Below are 19,562 nucleotides of genomic sequence, written 5' to 3'. Positions count from 1 at the left end.
AGCAATACACCCATGAGTCCCAAAAATCACACAGCTAGTGAACAGCAAAGTCCAGATTTACAGTAAAGCAGAGTTTTCATTACTGAAGTACAGTGGCTCAAATATCTCATGTTTTTCATCTGTATGATGATATACAAAATTTTCACAAATGCACTCTAGATATCAGCACTTAATACAGTCAAAGCAGTCTCTAAAACGCCTCCTAGTGACCATGATTATTACAAACACATTATATTTTATGATAAAAAAAAATTTAATTATAATTTTTAATATTTTTTTCTGGGTATTTGTTGCTTTAACGTTATTGCTGTTGTACAGTATTTTAAACAGAATCTCACAGTAGAAGCAATTTACATTATGCTGATGTCAATTTCTGCTTCATTCTATCATTTAATTGAGCAGATGCTGTTTATCCAAAGTAACTGGGAAATGCAAAAATTACATTCATGAAGCACTGAAATTACAATCACTGATACACAAAGAACATGATTTTTTTTTGCATAATTTGAGGGGCAGAGGAATTGAACTTATTTAAAAAAAAATCTTTTTAAGTAATCCAATGCTCCATGCTTTTCTCCTCCTGCTCTCTTCTTGATGATATCCAGTTTTCTGGCCTTGTCAGGCTCATTTATTTCTTTCAGCTTCATAATCAGAGCATCAATGTGAAGAAGTGTGAATGCAGAATCACTCTTGAGTGCAATCTTGTCCAGACTTTCCACACAGTCAAAAGCTTCAGTCACCAGCATTATTTTCTCTTTCTCTAATTCTTGCAGTTCTTCATTCAGCTTCTTGACCAAAGAAACATCATCACCAATTTTTATCATACTATCATCATATTTCTTCTTTAAACCTTCATAAAATCTCTTCTCCTTCTTTGTCTTTATTTGATATATTTTTGGTTGTTTAACATGTTTGCTGTAGTGGCACTTATTAGTGCACACTGTACAGTAATCATTTTTCATCACTTCACACCACGCCAGATTAGCGACCCACCAGCATCCAGGATAATGACAGTTCTCTTCACAGAATACGCAGCACAATGCCTTACTGGCTAAAGAAGTATCAATATCAACTATCTCTTTGTAGGGAACTTCAACTTCATACTCAAAGTTCTTCTTTGCTATGACATCTTGCTTGTTCTTCTCCAGGGCTTCTTGTGTTTGTTTCAGCTCAATTTGCTTTTTTTCCATCATTTTAACACGTTCTCGTATATTGGAGACATTTGCCTCCAAACGTTCCCGTTTCTCTATAACATCTCGAGTCATCTCCAGGGATTTTGGTTTTATTGTGTCAAGAAACTTGAACAATCTTGTAATTCCTCTAAAACTGAGATTCCATGATTGATCCAGTCTCTGCTTATTTGCTTCATCATATTCTTCATCATATTCTTCATCATCTTCTCCATCAGCAGCGTCTGACTGACAGTTGTTAAACAAGAAATACACTGGCTGATTCTTCTTATTCACTGCACACTGGATTTCAGCAGCTTCAACAGCCGTCAGAGCATTTTTAGGACGCATCCCATCTGAGTGTGTGAAGAGCAAGACAATGTTTTCAGAAATATCTTTCCCAAATAAAGACTGAACTGCATCAAAAATGTATTTTTGTCTGTCCGAGAGTCGATTCTGTGATGCTTTAATCACCAGACACACTGCATGTATTTCATGGATCCCTTCTTCAGATTTACTTAAATTAAGCAAACTCTTGGCGATCTTTTTATCAAGATTAACTCCACGTGTGTCTCCATATCCTGGTGTGTCAATGATTGTTAAATCGATTGGACTCTCTTGTAGATAAAACCCATAAACAGTGACGCTGGAGGTCTGACTTTGAGCTGAAGATCGGTCGCTCTGATCATCTGTGAACTCAAACCAAACCTTGTCTTCTCTCTGAACTCCCAACATGTAGTTGATCATCGTATTGATCAGGGTTGTTTTTCCTGTTCCTGTTTCTCCCACCAGCAGAATGGTTTTATGGGATTTCTGTTTGTTTCTCTCACCCAAGAAAATCTTTTGATATGACAGAAATGTATCTGTATTGTCCATCATTTTTTGCACCTGGTATCGAGTAGGATTTCCATTTACAACTGATTTGCTTTTCTTGATGAGTTCATCAAATTTGCTTAGTTTTCGATCTGAACTTGCCATATTGTTTCTCTGTTATTTTGAAACAGAAAAAAACAGCAATTTAACATATCCAAATGTTTTTTGTGTTTTGTTTTATTAGCTCACTGAGGAAATAAAAGGACTTTTAATTGTCTTTATAATGAACCAACATAAAGCTAGCATGGTATTAATATTTTACAGTTTCAATCTGTAACTAATAACCAATGTTTTTAGTATTTAATTAGTTACAACAATTGATTGAAAATTTCAATTTGTGTAATATGTGTGTTTGTGTGTATGTGTGTGTGTCCTGGGACTATTGTCTGGTCTTAAAATTTACTGTAGGATTTACAGAAAACTGATGGACAAACATATGTAATGACTTACTTGATGACCAACACTAAAAATGAGATTCCTCAAAGATGATGGAGGGACAAGAGAAGAACTGATCTGTGAATCAAAAGGTTACAGGTTTAAGGTGTGGGTTGTTACTGTGTGGAATTACACATTTATAAAATGTTAACTGAAAAAGTTAGAAACATTGTCAGGTAAAAGGGATGACATTTCTAAAAGATCAAATCAGGAAGCCCAGGTGTCTAGCTAATAGGGCTGTCACTTTTAGTTCGAAAATCGATTGCACAATCGATCGCACCAACCAAAAAAAAGTTTCGAAAATGAAAATAGGGAATCGATTTTAACCAAATATGTACACTATTAATTTTTAAATAATTCAACAATTAAAAAATATAGATGTAACAAAACTCACAAACAAGCAGAAAAAGAAAATAAAGAATTCCGAAAGTGCAGTATGAAAGCTAGAAAGAAGCTAGACAGAAAATACCAGCAATTTTACGCGCCATTGACGAAAGCGACCTCTTATGCTGAGTTGACACTAAACGCGAATAGAGCGTCTGGCGCGAATGATTTCAATTTTAATTAAATGTAAAGACGTGTTTACGCGCGTCTGGAGCTCTCGTGGCACAGTAGATGCGAATTCGCCTCATTCACGCATCTAGTTACAGGAGATTCTGAGTCATGAAAAGGACCATTGCAAGCTGACAGCGACCGGCTTTTGTGGCGCAGCTGTACCTGAGTGACCCCGGGACATCAGCGCGGTCGGAGCGCGTCTTCTCAACAGCTGGACATATAGTGAATAAAAAACACTCTGCTCTGGACCCCGAAAATGTTGATCGACTTGTTTTCCTGTCCAATAGTTTGTAATGGGTATAACTTTTTTGCACATTTCATTATGCCTGCCTAGTGCCGCCTAGCCTAAGTGTCGGTTACGTTCAATAAAAAAACACACATGGCCTGTTCTCAAGTCCATTTAAAGTTTCATTGTTTGAACAGTTGTTTGAAATGGATTGATCATTATTTAAAATAATCTTGGAGATTTTTGAATTGCCTAAATCATAAATGCAGCCGGGTTGAAGCCTGCAGTGATGTTTTTCGTTTGTTATGGCAGCCGTCCCCTCTGCATATATATTTTTTCGAGACTGTTGCACTCCTGTTGCTGTTTGTTATTCTGCACGAAACATCATGCCAATAAATAAGAAATATTGCTGACTCGTGCGTTTCCAGTGCTCTCTTTAAGTTCGTCCGTTATTTGACATTGAAAAGGGAAACATATTTTTTTTTAGACATGGAAAATCGATTTTACAATCGATTCAATGAACACTTATGTCTTAAAAATCAAATCAAAAATGATTTTTTCACAAAAGTGACAGCCCTACTAGCTAATGACCTTTTGTATCTTTGCTCTTCCTGAACAAAGCTCAAGACACAGCTGTGCCTTTGTTTCTAAGACAATGTGAAGGTATCAGCGATAGTGTCAGGCACCTCTGTATTTAAATGACACTGTTATACTGATAAGACCAAAGATGGGAAAATTGCCAGTATCAGACCGATCCCTGTATTCAATTTGCATGCTTTGCAAGTTAGATTGTCTCCACCTCTACTTTATGTATCCCTCCCACTTGAATGTACTGTATAAAATCTCCAAAGTATCATTGCTTTGGTGAGACTTGGATGAGTCCTCAATAAAGAGTAACTTCTGTATGAAAGATATCCCAATGTGTCCTGGTCTTCGCTTCTGAGTTTCCAACAACTGATAGATTTGTTTCTCTGATATATTTAGTGAGCAAAGAAAACGATCAGTATAAATATAAAAATCAGTACTAAATATGACTGAGTCTGATAACGTATTTTTTTCTGATAACCATCTCTGAACTTTCTACCACTAGTCTGCTGTTCTTTCTGTATAGCTTGATTGACAGATGTCTCGTCCAGTCAGTGGTGAGTAATCTATTCTCAAACCAAAGGTTTTGTCTAAAAGTGTTTTTGTGTTTTCTGAGTTGTTATTTTGTTTTTAGATTTCCATTTGCATTTGTAATTTGTTATTTTGTTTCCATAGTTGTGATTTGTTTGGCACCGTGATTTGTTGTTTATTTGAACATCCTGATCAGACAATTCCTTGTAATTTTCTTTTATTAGCCTAAATAAGATGACGAAACACACAATAACTATAACTATGAACGATTATGTTTATGTAAGCTGACTAACTTACCTTTTACTTTAAACTTCCCTTACAACAATAATAAAAACTATTTTAAAATAAATAAATAAATACACTTTTTAATACAAAAAATAAACAAAAATATGGTTACTATAGTTAAACAATGGTATTTGTACAACTGTGTTTATACAAATGTTAATCAATAATAATAAAATTTAACAAAATAATAAAATGGTTAATTTTTATATTCTTGGGGTAAATTTGGCATTGTGTTGTGGATATTTGCAATGTGTTCCCGTATGTGCAGCATGTTTTTGTTTTGTACTTTGTACTTGCAGCACATATGCTGTTAAACTGATGTTTTCTTAATATGCTGGCGCTTTTTCTATTTGCATGTATTGAGCTCTCTAGGCCACCATAGTTTTGATAAGTTGGTAAGTTTTGGTTGGTTTTGAAAATTTGACCTATGTGTCCTAGCAAATGTGATAGCAACAGTAGATGCTAGAGAGCTTTCAGTCCATTGTGCTGTCATGTTTATTTCTTTAATAAAGAATTATAAATAAAATGTAGGCAGATCATATACGTCATAAAAACCTATTAAAACATAATAGTAATAAAGGCCAGTTTGGTTTGTGTGAGACCATCATACATCGTTTCCTGGGTCCTGACAATTAGCCATTCATATAAATAATCAACCCCATAAAAGCCACTCTTTCATTGTTTCGTTATGTAATTGGCATGTTACATTTTTACCTGACAAAAAAAGTATTATATTTAATTGATTTTGAACTCTCTTGAAATCATTATGAATAGTAAATTGTGAGGATGTTAGCAAATTGTACGGGAAAAGACTACACTTTTTGTCACAAGCAAGCAGTAGGCAGCAGACAAAACAGGTGTTAGTCAACCTACACCCTCTGACTAAAATGAGACGGGCAAATCTGTGATCGTGAGACCTGCACTCTGGCCACTGCAAGGCTCAAATGCAACGTTAGGTCCCCAGTAAATGAATAATTGAAAATAAGGAAATTTCTAGAATAATCAAATATTTAAATGAATAAACAATCGATATTTGTGATAAATTTTGAATTAGAAACATCGCCTAAATTTCATGATCATTTGAAAATTGGAGTCAAATTGAACACGGAGCTAGAATAAAATTGAAACTAAATCCTCATAAATAAAGAAACATTAGTAAAAGACCAAACTTGCAAGTAAAACTTCAACTAGGCCTCTGGTTGTCGGGTGGATCCTTACAAGGCTGATTAAAAATTAACAATAAACATTAAATAAATGTCCAATAATCATTATTTTCAAAAAATATTTATGTGTGATTACAATGATTATATATATATATATATATATATATATATATATATATATATATATATATATATATATATATATATATTTAGACATCTAATTAATTAATTTAAAACATTAAAACTTTTCATATTTCTTTCCTAGAGTTGCATATATTGGCATATATCTTTGCAGTAAATCATATATAATATAACACTGCAGATTTGAGATATTACAAATTATAATATCAAAAAACATTATATATATGTGCTATATATATAATGGTTTTTAGCAGACCTTAAACTGTTTAAGAGCATGATTCTCATAATTTATTAAATGGCTGTACTTACGATTTGACCAGTCTGTTGTTCTTTGGCTGATGCTGAGAATCTGCAAACAACTGACTTTATTTATACAGAAGGCAACACCCTTTTTCTGAAGTTCATGTGATTTATGGGAAAAAATTTTATACAAACTTTTCCAGGCAGACCAAGTGGACCAAGAGGTGGGCAAAGTGAAAGAGGACCCAGTTTTCATTATGTTGGCGATGTCACTGTTCCTGAAAAAGAACTCAGATCCTTTTGGGGGCCCCTCCAAACCACCAAAGCCAGTGGGCAGTAGCCACAATGCCAGGGCCGAAACCCTCTTCCATCCCCACTAGGTGAACCAAAAACAACTGATAGCAGCTCTTGGTGATATGTGTCAGGTCCCTGTTACGATAGCAGCAACATTATGCGTCCAACTAAGATTGCTGTAGGGACAAAAAATTAATGCCATCAAGATAGCATTTTTAAACATTCCCTCACTAAAAAGTAAATCATTTCTGATCAATGACTTAATAACCCCTAACAACCTGGATTTAGTTTCTAAATTAGACTTGACTAGAAGACAGTTGTAGTGCAACAGTCCTCAGTGAATAAGCCCCTCCTGACTTTACTTTCATGAGTGTCTGCAGGACTGTTAGGAGAGGTGGAGGTGTAGCTGCTCTATTAGATATCTATCAATGCAAGCGTCATTTCAAATTCAAATCAAGTTCAGTACTTGTCTTTTGAATATCTAGCTAGTGTGCTGAAAGGTGCTCCGCACATTCTATTTACCATTATTTACAGACCTCCAAAATATACTCTAATACTCATAATAATACTCTCAAGCCTTTGTTGACGAGTTCACAGAACTGTTATCAATGATTTCTTTAGAGTTAGATTGTTTTGCTATTGCAGGGGATTTTAATATCCACATAGATAATGCAGAAATCAATACTACAAAAGAAATTATAACTGTTTTAAATACTTTTGACCTGATTAAGCTTGTGCATGGACCCACACACTAACGTGGGAAACACTCTAGATTTACTCAACAGTAGAGGTCTTAACATTTCATCCATAGTTATTAAGGACATAGCACTGCCTGATCACTTCTGTATTTTCTTTGATATATTGATCTCTAATACCACTGAATCTAGATCTGTCTCTGCCAGAAGGAGATGCATTAACAAGAACATGTGTGCTATACATGATGGCAATATATTTAACACCAAGCATTTCTGCAGACTCTGTTTATCTCCTCCTTGATTCCTTTAACTCAAAAGTTAAGAATGTTATTGATGATATTGCTCCTGTGAAAGTCAGTAAGAAGACCGGCAGACAAAAAGTAGAAGATGATGAAACTTGGAAATCACTATAACATCTATAAAGACAGTCTTCATGCTTTCAATGTGGAACTATAGGCACAGCTAGACAGACCTTCTTCTCAAGCTTTATAAACAGTAACACTCACACTCTATGCTATAGTTTAGAGACTTACAAACCCTCCAAGTCAGATTTCAAAAAGAAATTACTATGTCTGTTTTCTTAATCAATTGATGGCAAAATTTTGGAAGAAATAGCCCAGCACCTTTAATTGTCCACCTGCTATCTTGACACACTTCCCACATCTTTTTTCAAAAGTGTGTTTAACTGTTTAGAAGCAGATCTCTTAGACGCTGTAAAACTGCAGTTGTTAAGCCCCCCTGAAAAAGAGCAATCTTGATAATACCATATTGAGCAACTATAGACCAATATCAAATCTTCCTTTTATAGGCAAGATTATTAAAAATGTAGTTTTTAATCAGCTGAACTGATACTTAAACTCAAATCGATACCTGGAAAATTTTTAATCTTGTTTCCAACTGCATCACAGTACAGAGACAGTGCTCAAAATATATAATAAATGATATTCCATTAAATTATGATTCTGGTAAAATGTCAGTGCTTGTACTACTAGATCTCAGTGCTGCGTTTGACACTGTCGATCATCACATACTTCTAGAAAGACTGGAAAACTGGGTTGGGCTTTCTGGGATGGTCCTCAAATGGTTCAGGTCATACTTAGAAGGGAGAGGTTATTATGTGAGCATAGGAGTCCTGCAAGGCTCAATTCTTGCACCGCTCTTATTTAGTCTGTATTACTTGCACTACTGTCTGTTCATCCAGAATACTGAGTAATACATTTGCACACTGAAATATTTTCTATGCATTTTACTGTCCATTGCACTAGTGTAAATTATATTCATGTTCATAGTTTCTGCCTATAGTGTACTGTACATACACTTTTACATTATCCATCTGTATCCATCTGTATATTCTGTACTTACTGCTTATTGCACTTCTGGTTAGATGCTAACAGCATTTTGTGGCCTTGTATCTTACATGTGCAATAACAATAAAGTTGAATCTAATCTAAATGCTACCACTAAGTCAAATAATGAGAAACAAACAAATTGCCTAAAACAGCTATGCAGATGATACCCAAGTTTACATAGCCTTACTGGCAAATAATTACAGCCTCATTGCTCCCTCTGCCAATGCATTGATGAAATTAACAGTTGGATGTGCCAAATCTTTCATTAAGTTAAACAAGGAGAAAACTGAAGTCATTGCATTTGGAAACAAAGATGAAGTTCTCAAGAAGAATCCATAACTTGGTTCTAGTCACTAAAAATGTTGGGTTTAAATCCAGTTTGGTTAAAATTATTCAACAGTTCATTTAATTATTTATATTTATATTCATATATATATATATATATATATATATATATATATATATATATATATATATTAAAACAAATGTATAAAATTACTTTGTTTTCAAATACAGATTTTGTTTATTAAAATATGCAAGTAATACATTTTTAACAAATATATTTTGAAATGAAAAACAGTTTTAGTAATTATAGTAAATTCATAATGTAAATGTTTACAAAATAAATGTACAAGAATGTGTAAAAATATTAGATTCAATACACACAAATGTGTTCATACAACATATTTTCAAGATGTACTCTGAATTCAAAACCAACAAATGTGTCATGAGGGTCAATTTGTTTGAAATTGAAATTAATATATCATCTTAAAGCCGAATAAATAAGCTTTCAGTTGATGCATGGTTTGTTACTATAGGAACATAATTGGAAATCTGGAACATGAGGGTGCAAAAAAAAAAATATTGAGAAAATTGCCTTTAAATTTGTCCAAATGAAGTTCTTAGCAATGCATATTACTAACCAAAATTAAGTTTTGATATATTTACGGTAAGAAATTGAAAGAGGACCAAGAGGTGGGCAAAGTAAAAGAGGACCCAGTTTACTTTACGTTGACAATGTCACTGTTCCAACCACCAAAGCCACTGGGCCCAGCTCGCCTTCCTCCTCCTGTGAGAGCTCTCCAGGCGTTGCCACAACACCCGGGCCCAAACCCTCCTCCATCCCCACTATGTGAACCAAAAACAACTGATAGCAGCTCTCGGTGATATGTGTCAGGTCCCTGTTACGATAGCAGCAACATTATGCGTCCAACTAAGATTGCTGTAGGGACAAAAAAGTAATGCCATCAAGATAGCATCTTTGTATGCTGGTGTAGCAAATAATTAAAATAAGCAAATAATAAATCTTTAACAAATATATTTAGAAATGTAAAACAGCTTTTGTAAGTATAGTAAATTCATACTGTAAATGTTTACAAAACAAATGTACAAGAATTTGTAAATGTATTAAATTCAATACACACAAATGTGTACATACAACACTGGTCATTGTGATGTCAACTGAGTCACAAAGAGGTCCACTTGAGCCTGGCCAAAAACTCTCCATATCTGCTTTACCTTTCCAGGGTGAAGCATCCAATCCCTGGGCTCGTCCTCTGTCTCGACAGGATGTCTGCTCCCATTGATTGATATTGAGATGCCCAGGAATGTGCACTGCTTTCAGCGAGAGGAATTTGCCCTGGGACCACACAAGGATCTGGTGCACTAGCTTGTACAAGTGTTGCAAACACAGACTTCCCTGGTGTCTGATGTAAGAGAACACTGCTGTGTTGTCGATCCGCACCAACATGTGATGATCTCTTAGGTCTGGGAGAAAGTGTTTAAGTGTTTGAAACACTGCCAGCATCTCCAGGCAGTTGATGTGCCATGTGAGATGGCGGCCACTCCACAGACTGCGGGCAGGGTGGCCAATAATGAATGCTCTCCAGACCAGAGATGAAGCATTCAGATCAGGAGATAAAACAACAAGAGAAAATCTCTCCGGTGGCATCAAAAATGCAAAACGGTAATATGCTCAAAAAATCAACAATGACTTTACAGAAAGCAGAGACACACGGAGCCTGTGGCAAGCCATTGAGACCATCACTGATTACAAGCCCACGCAACAGGCAAGTGATAATGATACATCCCCTCCCGGATACACTCAACCACTTTTATTCACGGTTTGAAATGCAGAATGACACACCTGCACAAAACTGCCCATACCTCCCAATGGCCAGGCACTCTGTCTGTCTCCAAACAATGTAAGGAAGTCTATACAGGCCATGATCCATATAAACCATAACAAAAATTCCCTTAACTCAAATTTAAATTCCAGGTCTAGAAATTAGGACAAGCACAAGCACAAGCAAGTTAATGCCATCCAAGAGTCTTTCAACAAATGCACGTCCGGCGTCCCGCGCATTTTCAGACATGATAAAACTGATCAAGAACCTTAACCTGAACCTGGGAAATCAACAAACCTGATTGAGATTACGACTATACAGTCTTGTCGATCCTCTGACCATCAGAGCAAAAAAAACAACATAATTCAAGATTATCCTAAACCATGCACCCCTACATCGACTCAATTGTTTCTTACCCAACTATCACAAATTACCTAAACCTTTCATCAGGATTCAGTTAGTGATGGAGATGTTGTTTGTGTCTTGTGTGTGCCTGTTCTTTCTCTCTGCTTCTTGCTCCAGTCCAAGCAATGTTTGCCCTGGGAACATCAATGAGCAAAAGGGGGATGTGTAGGATCCTCATATTCCTAACTGTATGTATGTGTGTGTGTTCATTAGCATAGTCCCATGTAATCTTAGAAGTAGCTCAATAAAATCATGTTTCATTTCAAAAAGAAGTTATTTTTACTTGACTGATGTTCTCATAATGCTGAGCGAAAACATTATCATAACAATGTTTTTGTAACATGTTTATGGTGTTATTTTTCCTTGACATATGTTGTCATAATGTTGAACAAATACATTCTGTTACATAATGTTGAACAAATACAAAACACCATTCTTGGAATGCCTTCATTTTAGAAGTGATAGGAACAGAAATCGTTCGGCTGGCCCTTGGCTCAGACTCAGCATCTGCGAGTGTGATCTGGGCCGAGTGTGGTCCGCAGCTTGCTCTCGCACATGTGTTTGTAATGTGGTTGTAAAGCACTGGCATTATTCCTGTTCACCATAACCGGCCCAAGTCTGGCTGTAGAGTCTGGGCCACTTCTGGCTCAGTTCAGTCATAGATAATTACAAACCCGATTCCAAAAAAGTTGTGACACTGTAGAAATTGTGAGTAAAAAAGGAATGTAATAATTTACAAATCTCATAAACTTATATTTTATTCACAATAGAATATAGATAACATATCAAATGTTGAAAGTGAGACATTTTAAAATGTCATCCCAAATATTGGCTCATTTTGGATTTCATGAGAGCTACACATTCCAAAAAAAGTTGGGACAGGTAGCAATAAGAGGCCGGAAAAGTTAAATGTACATATAAGGAACAGCTGGAGGACCAATTTGGAACTTATTAGGTCAATTGGCAACATGATTGGGTATAAAAAGAGCCTCTCAGAGTGGCAGTGTCTCTCAGAAGTCAAGATGGGCAGAGGATCACCAATTCCCCAATTCTGCGGTGAAAAATAGTGGAGCAATATCAGAAAGGAGTTTCTCAGAAAAAAATTGCAAATCGATTGAAGTAATCATCATCTATAGTGTATAATATCATCCAAAGATTCAGAGAATCTGGAACAATCTCTGTAAGGGTCAAGGCCAGAAAACCATACTGGATGCCCGCGATCTTCGGGCCCTTGGACGGCACTGCATCACATACAGGAATGCTACTGTAGTGGAAATTACAACATGGGCTCAGGAATACTTCCAGAAAGCATTGTCGGTGAACACAATCCACCGTGCCATTCGCCATTGCCAGCTAAAACTCTATAGGTCAAAAAAGAAGCCATATCTAAACATGATCCAGAAGCACAGGAGTTTTCTCTGGGCCAAGGCTCATTTAAAATGGACTGTGGAAAACTGTTCTGTGGTCAGACAAATCAAAATAATTTTTGGAAAACTGGGATGCCATGTCATTCGGACTAAAGAGGACAAGGACAACCCAAGTTGTTATCAGTGCTCAGTTCAGAAGCCGGCATCTCTGATGGTATGGGGTTGCATGAGTGTGTGTGGCATGGGCAGCTGACACATCTGGAAAGGCACAATCAATGCTGAAAGGTATATCCAAGTTCTAGAACAACATATGCTCCCATCCAGATGTCGTCTCTTTCAGGGAAGACCTTGCATTTTCCAACATGACAATGACAGACCACATACTGCATCAATTACAACATCATGGCTGTGTAGAAGAAGGATCCGGGTACTGAAATGGCCAGCCTGCAGTCCAGATCTTTCACCCATAGAAAACATTTGGTGCATCATAAAGAGGAAGATGCGACAAAGACCTAAGACAGTTGAGCAACTAGAAGCCTGTTTTAGACAAGAATTGGACAACATTCCTATTCCTAAATTTGAGCAACTTGTCAAGTTGCCGACTGTTATAAAAAGAAGAGGGGATGCCACACAGTGGTAAACATGGCCTTGTCCCAACTTTTTGGAGATGTGTTGATGCCATGAAATTTAAAAACAACTTATTTTTCCCTTAAAATGATAAATTTTCTCAGTTTAAACATTTGTTATGTCATCTATGTTGTATTCAGGATATAATTTTGAAATTTGAAACTTCTACATCTTTGCATTCTGTTTTTATTCACAATTTGTACAGTGTCCCAAATATTTTGGAATCGGGTTTGTACATCAATACAGCAATAATTAACATAAAACAATGGGTTATTTACCAAGAGATATGTATGTATGAACTAATTTTGATAAAACACTTCTAGTAAGCATTGTGGAGCATTTATTTTTAGTATTTTACTAGCGCAGGCGCTCATAAATGAACTCGCAAAACTTCACCTCACGCGTTAGACTGCAGCGAATGCAGTTTGAGCGAAACCTAATTAAAAAAATAAATAAACATTATATTTTTGATCTAATTGTTGTGTGGGTCTACAGTTTTTATCTCAACCCACCGACAGACGAGAAAGATGAGGATGATAATCATAGTGGTCCAGCAAAGAGAAAGGTGTGTTTTTATTTTTAGTTTCCACATTCTTATTTTTGTAAAAGAAGTTGCAATAAGAAAACATAGTTTTTTTTACCCATTTTTCTTAAATTATGTAAGAGTGAATATTTGTTTAATGGGTCATTGTTTTCAAATAACCTCAACTAAATGCATTAGCTAGTTTCAGCTATTTTTATTATGAGAAGGTACTGCAGTCATTTATGCATCTGTTTGTCTGGGGTCATCTGCAATATCTCTGTCCTGCTTTTACAGATGCCAAATATAAGCAGACTATACATGTACAGATGCTCATCTGTGCCAAAACACACGTGACTACAACATCACAGTTAATCACTTTACTTTAATTGCTTCTTCACTCAGGATGTCAAGACACAGAGCAGTAATTTCTCTTAACATGCTACACATTTATTTTAATATGTCTGTGTTTTGTAGTAACCAATAGAAAATGAATGAATTGGCAGACGTTACTCAGACACCTGTGAACACTGAACAGTGGTTGGAGTCCAAAACAGTTAAATCATCTTTATTATACTTCTGACTGAACTAACAAGGAGCATTTGGGACAATGAAAAAGTAAGTTCAAGTAAAATGTTTGCATTGAAATGTTTGCATTGTTATTTTCTGCAGTATCTGCGGGGAATATTAACTGAAGAGACCTGATCAACAGCAAGTTTTGGATCTGCTGAATGTGTATTTTTCAAACATTTCATTGCAGGGTTCACTGTTAATTTTCTGCATAGAGATGATAGGTGAAAAGTGAACTCTCTTTAATTAGCATGCTTCACACTAAATATTAATCATGCTGGAGACAGCCACTTATTGTGCTGTCACTGGAGTCAGTGCTGTAAATAGTCTGTTAAATAACAGGTACATTGCTACAACATGAATTTAATGTAGTTCACAATGATGCATTACATTCGACCTTTACTAATAGATACTTCTATATTATTTGCTCTTTATAGGTACAGAAATAAAACCTCCTAAACAAATATCTCACAGGATTAAGAAGTGTATAGACATGTTACACCACCGCACCCATAAATCCTGAGCAATTTGAAATGGGCAACAAACGAGGAAAAGTACCCATTGTTTCTCTAAAAAAATTATCCTTGGTCATAGTTGTTAGTTGTAAATGATTAGATAAGTAAATAAAAGTACAAAATGGTTTTAATTGAAAAACTTTGCCATTTACTTTTGTGTTATTCAAAACACTAAGTTTTGGTGTATCTTTACAATAAGGTATCATTAGTTATATGTTGAAATTAACATTAAATAACAATGAGCAATACATTTGTTACAATTTGAATTAATATGCATGTTCTCATGAAAAAAAAATGTCGTTTCACATCTCATTTTCTTATACAGTAATGTACACATTTTCCTTGAAATTGACAAGTGCTTTTACTTTCCTTTTCTATCTGTTTCTTGTTTTATGACCACTAAATCGCATTATGATGCGGAAGAGTTTGGAAACTTTCAAGATCCTTCTGCTGTTAACACTTATGTCCGTCATGTGTGCTATGAAGTTTAGAATCTGACGGTTCAGACCTTTGTGCTTCCATGTGCATTACATTCATATTTTATTATACAGAAGTACAGTACACTCATGTTTTGTTACTAAATGTGATTGCTTTTGCCTTTATATATACAGTACATGTAATATCTTGGTTTCTCATTTTGACCAAAAACTTGAATTATGGGGGGGGGGGGGGGGGGTGCATGTAAACTTGCAGGGTTAAAATGCAGTGTTTAATCTTCTGATTTTCATATTGAGTTATGAAATTATAAATAATCTCTTTTGTTTTGATCTGAGGAATTGAAATGCAACTATTCTATTTTGCTATTCGCATTCGATTTTTTTGCACAGCCCTAACATCTAGTTAACAAAGCTAAACAGCGTTGCCCTTTGTGTAATAAGTTACAGAAACTGTTAAACACACCAATTTAAATAATAAAATACACTTACCGGTTGTGGTCCATAATCAACGCCTTTAAAACCGAGTTAAACAAATTGTAACCATTGATCTCCAAATACAGCGTCCCTGGGAAGGCCAAACAAAGGTGACTGGACTCCGAGAGGAAAAAAACAGCGTTTCGCAACATGGTGACAAACACAAACGCAAGTCTTCCTCTTCTCCGTTGGAGAGCAAAAAGACCACGCCCCCTGTTTGTATATTCATGTGGGCGGAGGTTAGTCAAAAAACTGTGTTAGTGATGTCATTACTGCAGGAAGTAGAGGGATGTAGTCCAAATGGGTCGTTTGTTGTAGGCGAATTCTGTTAAATAAAATATCTCGCTTGGCATTGAACTCTGAGCTTTAGAATTTTTACAGATATTATTTATACTCTAACAACAACATTACACACTAACTAAAGTTTAAAACATGGGATCACGAAGAACGGGACCTTTAAAGCAGTGGGGTAACATTTGTTTATGATTATTTATCCAAGTAAAAAAATTAAAATAAAATCTCAGTTGACACATGATTTAGGTTGACTGGACAAGAAAACAGTAGTCAAGTCAGTTTAAAGAAATGGTTTGTCTGGACCAATTCCACTCTAATGGGAAGTTGTTTCAACAAAAAATATTTTGTCAAGATAACAAAAAAATTTTGGCAGTGGGGTAACATAATATTTTTAGTTGACTCAACAAATTCTTTTTTACAGTGTACAAAACATTCCGAAATATCATTTTCATAACTTAATGGAAATGTAAGCAAAACATTCTGAGAACTCATTTTTGTTAGCTGGGAACGTGTGGGCAAGTTGCAACACTTACCAGCAAGAGATTATTGTGTTTCTGTTTTCTGTCATAACCTGCTTCCCCTCTTGAGAAAATAAAAAGGAATCAGCAATCAGGGAAGAAGGAAGAGAAACACTTTCCAGAAGGATTTTTGATAAGTTTGTTTCTGAAAGGACAGCAGGTCTTGATTCTCAGGTATTTATTTTTAACCACCGTTTAGATAGTGAAAGTAAATGCACAGACTGCATTTACTTTCACTTGCACAGACTGCACACTGTTCTAGCTATTACTGTAGGATGTCTAAAATTGTTACTGTAGAAAGCACAGTAAACCATTTTAATAAAAATATCATTGCACTACTGTTATTTTGCATAGAATACATTATTTAATGATACTTTTGCACACTCATCAAACTGTATTTGTTGTGAATTCTTTCCTTTTAAGTTTAAGAGTTGCAATGTTTCAGTAATGACTTGCGTAAATAACGTAGTGCAGTATTTATAGTATATACGGTTGTAGCGTGACCGGTTATTCACTGTTACTTCAGCACTGCAATCACGCCGCGCGCTCTCACTCAGGTGCAGCGTTTATGTGCAAGAGAAAGTGTGTGATAAAGTAAGTTACTTCAATATATATTGTTAATTACCTAGATTATTACAGTGTACCACGATCGTGTTAACTTTAACAGTGTTTATGATGTTATTGATGTTTAGCGATCTTTTTGAGTGTAATTTGATCCTGTTTAACGAGCGGTTTAGCCCGCTAGCATCGCAGCGTGCATTGTTCATGTTTAACATAGACTAACCATGTTCCATACAAAACGATGTTCCGTACAGGTGACGTTTTAGCGCCGATTGCAGAATAAATAATTACAGTTTGTACATAAACTATATATCTGTGTCATCCTTATGTTTCTCTCTTTCACCCCCAATCTAAACGGAGACCCATCCGCTGTTTGTTTCAGTAAGATTTGAGTAAGTTTGCTCGTTGGGCCCAATGCGCTTGAAAATGGACGGTGGGGAAGATTTACTTCAAAACTTCAGCTTGGGAGGGAAGACAACTCGAGCAGTGAAAATGTACATTTCTATTCCACTTATGTTTCTCACAGTACTACAGCCTTTATTAAATGAATTGGAATTCATTGGAATTATGTTTTCTTGCCGTTAAAATAAATAAACAGTTCACTTTTGATCAGTTAAATGTCCATTTTCACCGATAAAATGAGCGGTTTAAAGTTATGAGCGCTGTACGGAACATCATTATAAGCCTGTACGGAACACCGTTAACCCCTATCATCTTCCGTACACTGGCGGAGGTGGTACTTTTCCCCAGTTTTCTCAAAAACTATTGGTCCTAAAGACATCAATAAAAGTGTAGACTGTATAATAGGTATTCCCCCGGAGAATGAGCACACAAGCATGCTTGTATGTCTTTCTACAATGAAGGAGTGGTCACTGGCGTGCGGTGAATAGCGAAAAGTGTACGGAACATGGTTAGTCTACGTTACAATTTTATTACATTGAAGTGTAACATTTTCATGGTGATAATATCTTGCAGCAGCTATTATTACTAACTTCTGTATTAATGATACATTCTCATTTCTATATATATTTTATATTTCGTTGTTTGTAATTTTACTAAGCAGATTATTAAGACTATTACTAAGACTATTTCTGACAAAGAGAAGGATGAGGCTGCTGATATGGCTGCACTTCACAGTAAACTTCAACAATATGAAAAACGACAGTGGCGGCGTAAAGAGCTGATGGAACATATCACGTCGTTGTTGAGGGAAGAAGAGGATGAGGAGGATGTGATCAAAGTGGAAAGCCTACAACACTACCAGTACGATCCCCTTCAGTAACTTCTCCACATTTGCCTCCCTCAAGTCATACTACTCCATCAAAGTCACCTGACATTGAGCTACCTACCCAAGGATGTGTGAGTGACATGCAAAAGAATGCAAGTAAATCTCCTGCGGAGGCTGAGGATTTTAACTCTGGATTTGTTCAAATATGTCTAGTCAGTTCAATTCCCTTGTATTCACCAGTATCATCTGGAACTATACCTACTGTTTCGCACCAACAACAACCTGCCACAAGAGCAGAGACTGTGCCATCAAATGTTTACGAAGCAGTCCCCCATTTACGATGATGCTGGAAAGGCCTTTCAACCCCAAATGCAGCCACCTTTAATGGCACCTTAGCCAGTCTACCAGCACCTTAATGCAGTATATGGCCATTTGGTAGGGTCACCTTCACAACAACAGTTTACTGCTCTGCCTACAGCAAGTTTTGAAACTCCTCATAATACTCTTATGACTTCAGCAGCATCAGTTTCTCAAACCCCGTCTAGAGTTCCAGTTATGACACTAAATCCTTTGATACCCCCTCTCTGCAGCCATTTAATAAAGCACTGAATCCAACCGAATACTTTATGCCTCAACGCCCTTTGCATGCTGCCCCCCAACCGAAGATTCCTGATTTTGTGAATGACAATGAAAGGGAATTTGCTAACCTGAAGTTAGCACTGGACAACCTTCTTGAACCGCATGCAGAGCTAGATGAGAAATACCATATTTTGCTGGAGCACCTCAAATTGCCTGAGGCACAGATGATTGGCCAGTCTTGTCGCCATCATCTATACCCATATTCAGCAGCTATGCAAGCCCTTCAGTTGCAATATGGTCAACCACACCAACTGGTTCAGAGCGAAATAGCAGCAATCCTCACAGCCCCAGAGGTCAAACCAAATGATGCTCACAGCTTCCAGAGTTTTGCTCTTCGTGTACACCTCTTAGTGAGTATGCTTTTGTCGTTGGAGGGTACCAGAGGGATGGAGTTGAACTGTTGTTCACATGTAGATCGTTTACTCAGTAAGCTGCCCAAGTACTTAAGAGATGGCTTCATAGAGTTTCTCCAGCTGAGGGGGAAGCTTAACTCCCCAAGTATTACTCCGTACAACCTACAAGACTTTGCTGGATGGCTCCAAGTCAAGGCTCAGCAACAGCGACTTTCCAGTAGGTTAATGCAACGTTACCAGTATGAAAGAGCACCCAGTAGTTCAAAGGAGAAGAATGTAGCTAAAGCGAAAAGCCAAAGTACAACCTTGTATCAAGGTGTATCACCCACAGAGACTAAACCATCCTCCAGTCATAAGGTGTCTTGGAAAAGAACATCACCCAAAGTT

At 36.3% G+C, this 19,562-nt stretch overlaps 1 protein-coding gene across 1 annotated transcript; it reads right to left on the bottom strand.

Moving 5' to 3' along the window:
• Nucleotides 1-495: 495 nt before the first annotated feature.
• Nucleotides 496-2,551, bottom strand: LOC132115787 (uncharacterized). Its single transcript, XM_059524186.1, has 2 exons — nt 2,493-2,551; nt 496-2,156 (listed from the first exon to the last, which is right to left on the bottom strand). The coding sequence occupies exon 2, from the start codon at nt 2,145-2,147 to the stop codon at nt 528-530; it is 1,620 nt and encodes a 539-aa protein (XP_059380169.1). The 5' UTR covers nt 2,148-2,156; nt 2,493-2,551; the 3' UTR covers nt 496-527.
• Between the last annotated feature and the right edge of the window lie 17,011 nt (nt 2,552-19,562).

Source organism: Carassius carassius, chromosome 35 (genome assembly GCF_963082965.1).
Source record: "Carassius carassius chromosome 35, fCarCar2.1, whole genome shotgun sequence".
In the NCBI taxonomy this organism is placed as follows: Eukaryota; Metazoa; Chordata; class Actinopteri; order Cypriniformes; family Cyprinidae; genus Carassius; species Carassius carassius.
The sequence above is the reverse complement of the archived record's forward strand: the minus strand, read 5'-3'. Positions and strand labels throughout refer to the sequence as shown.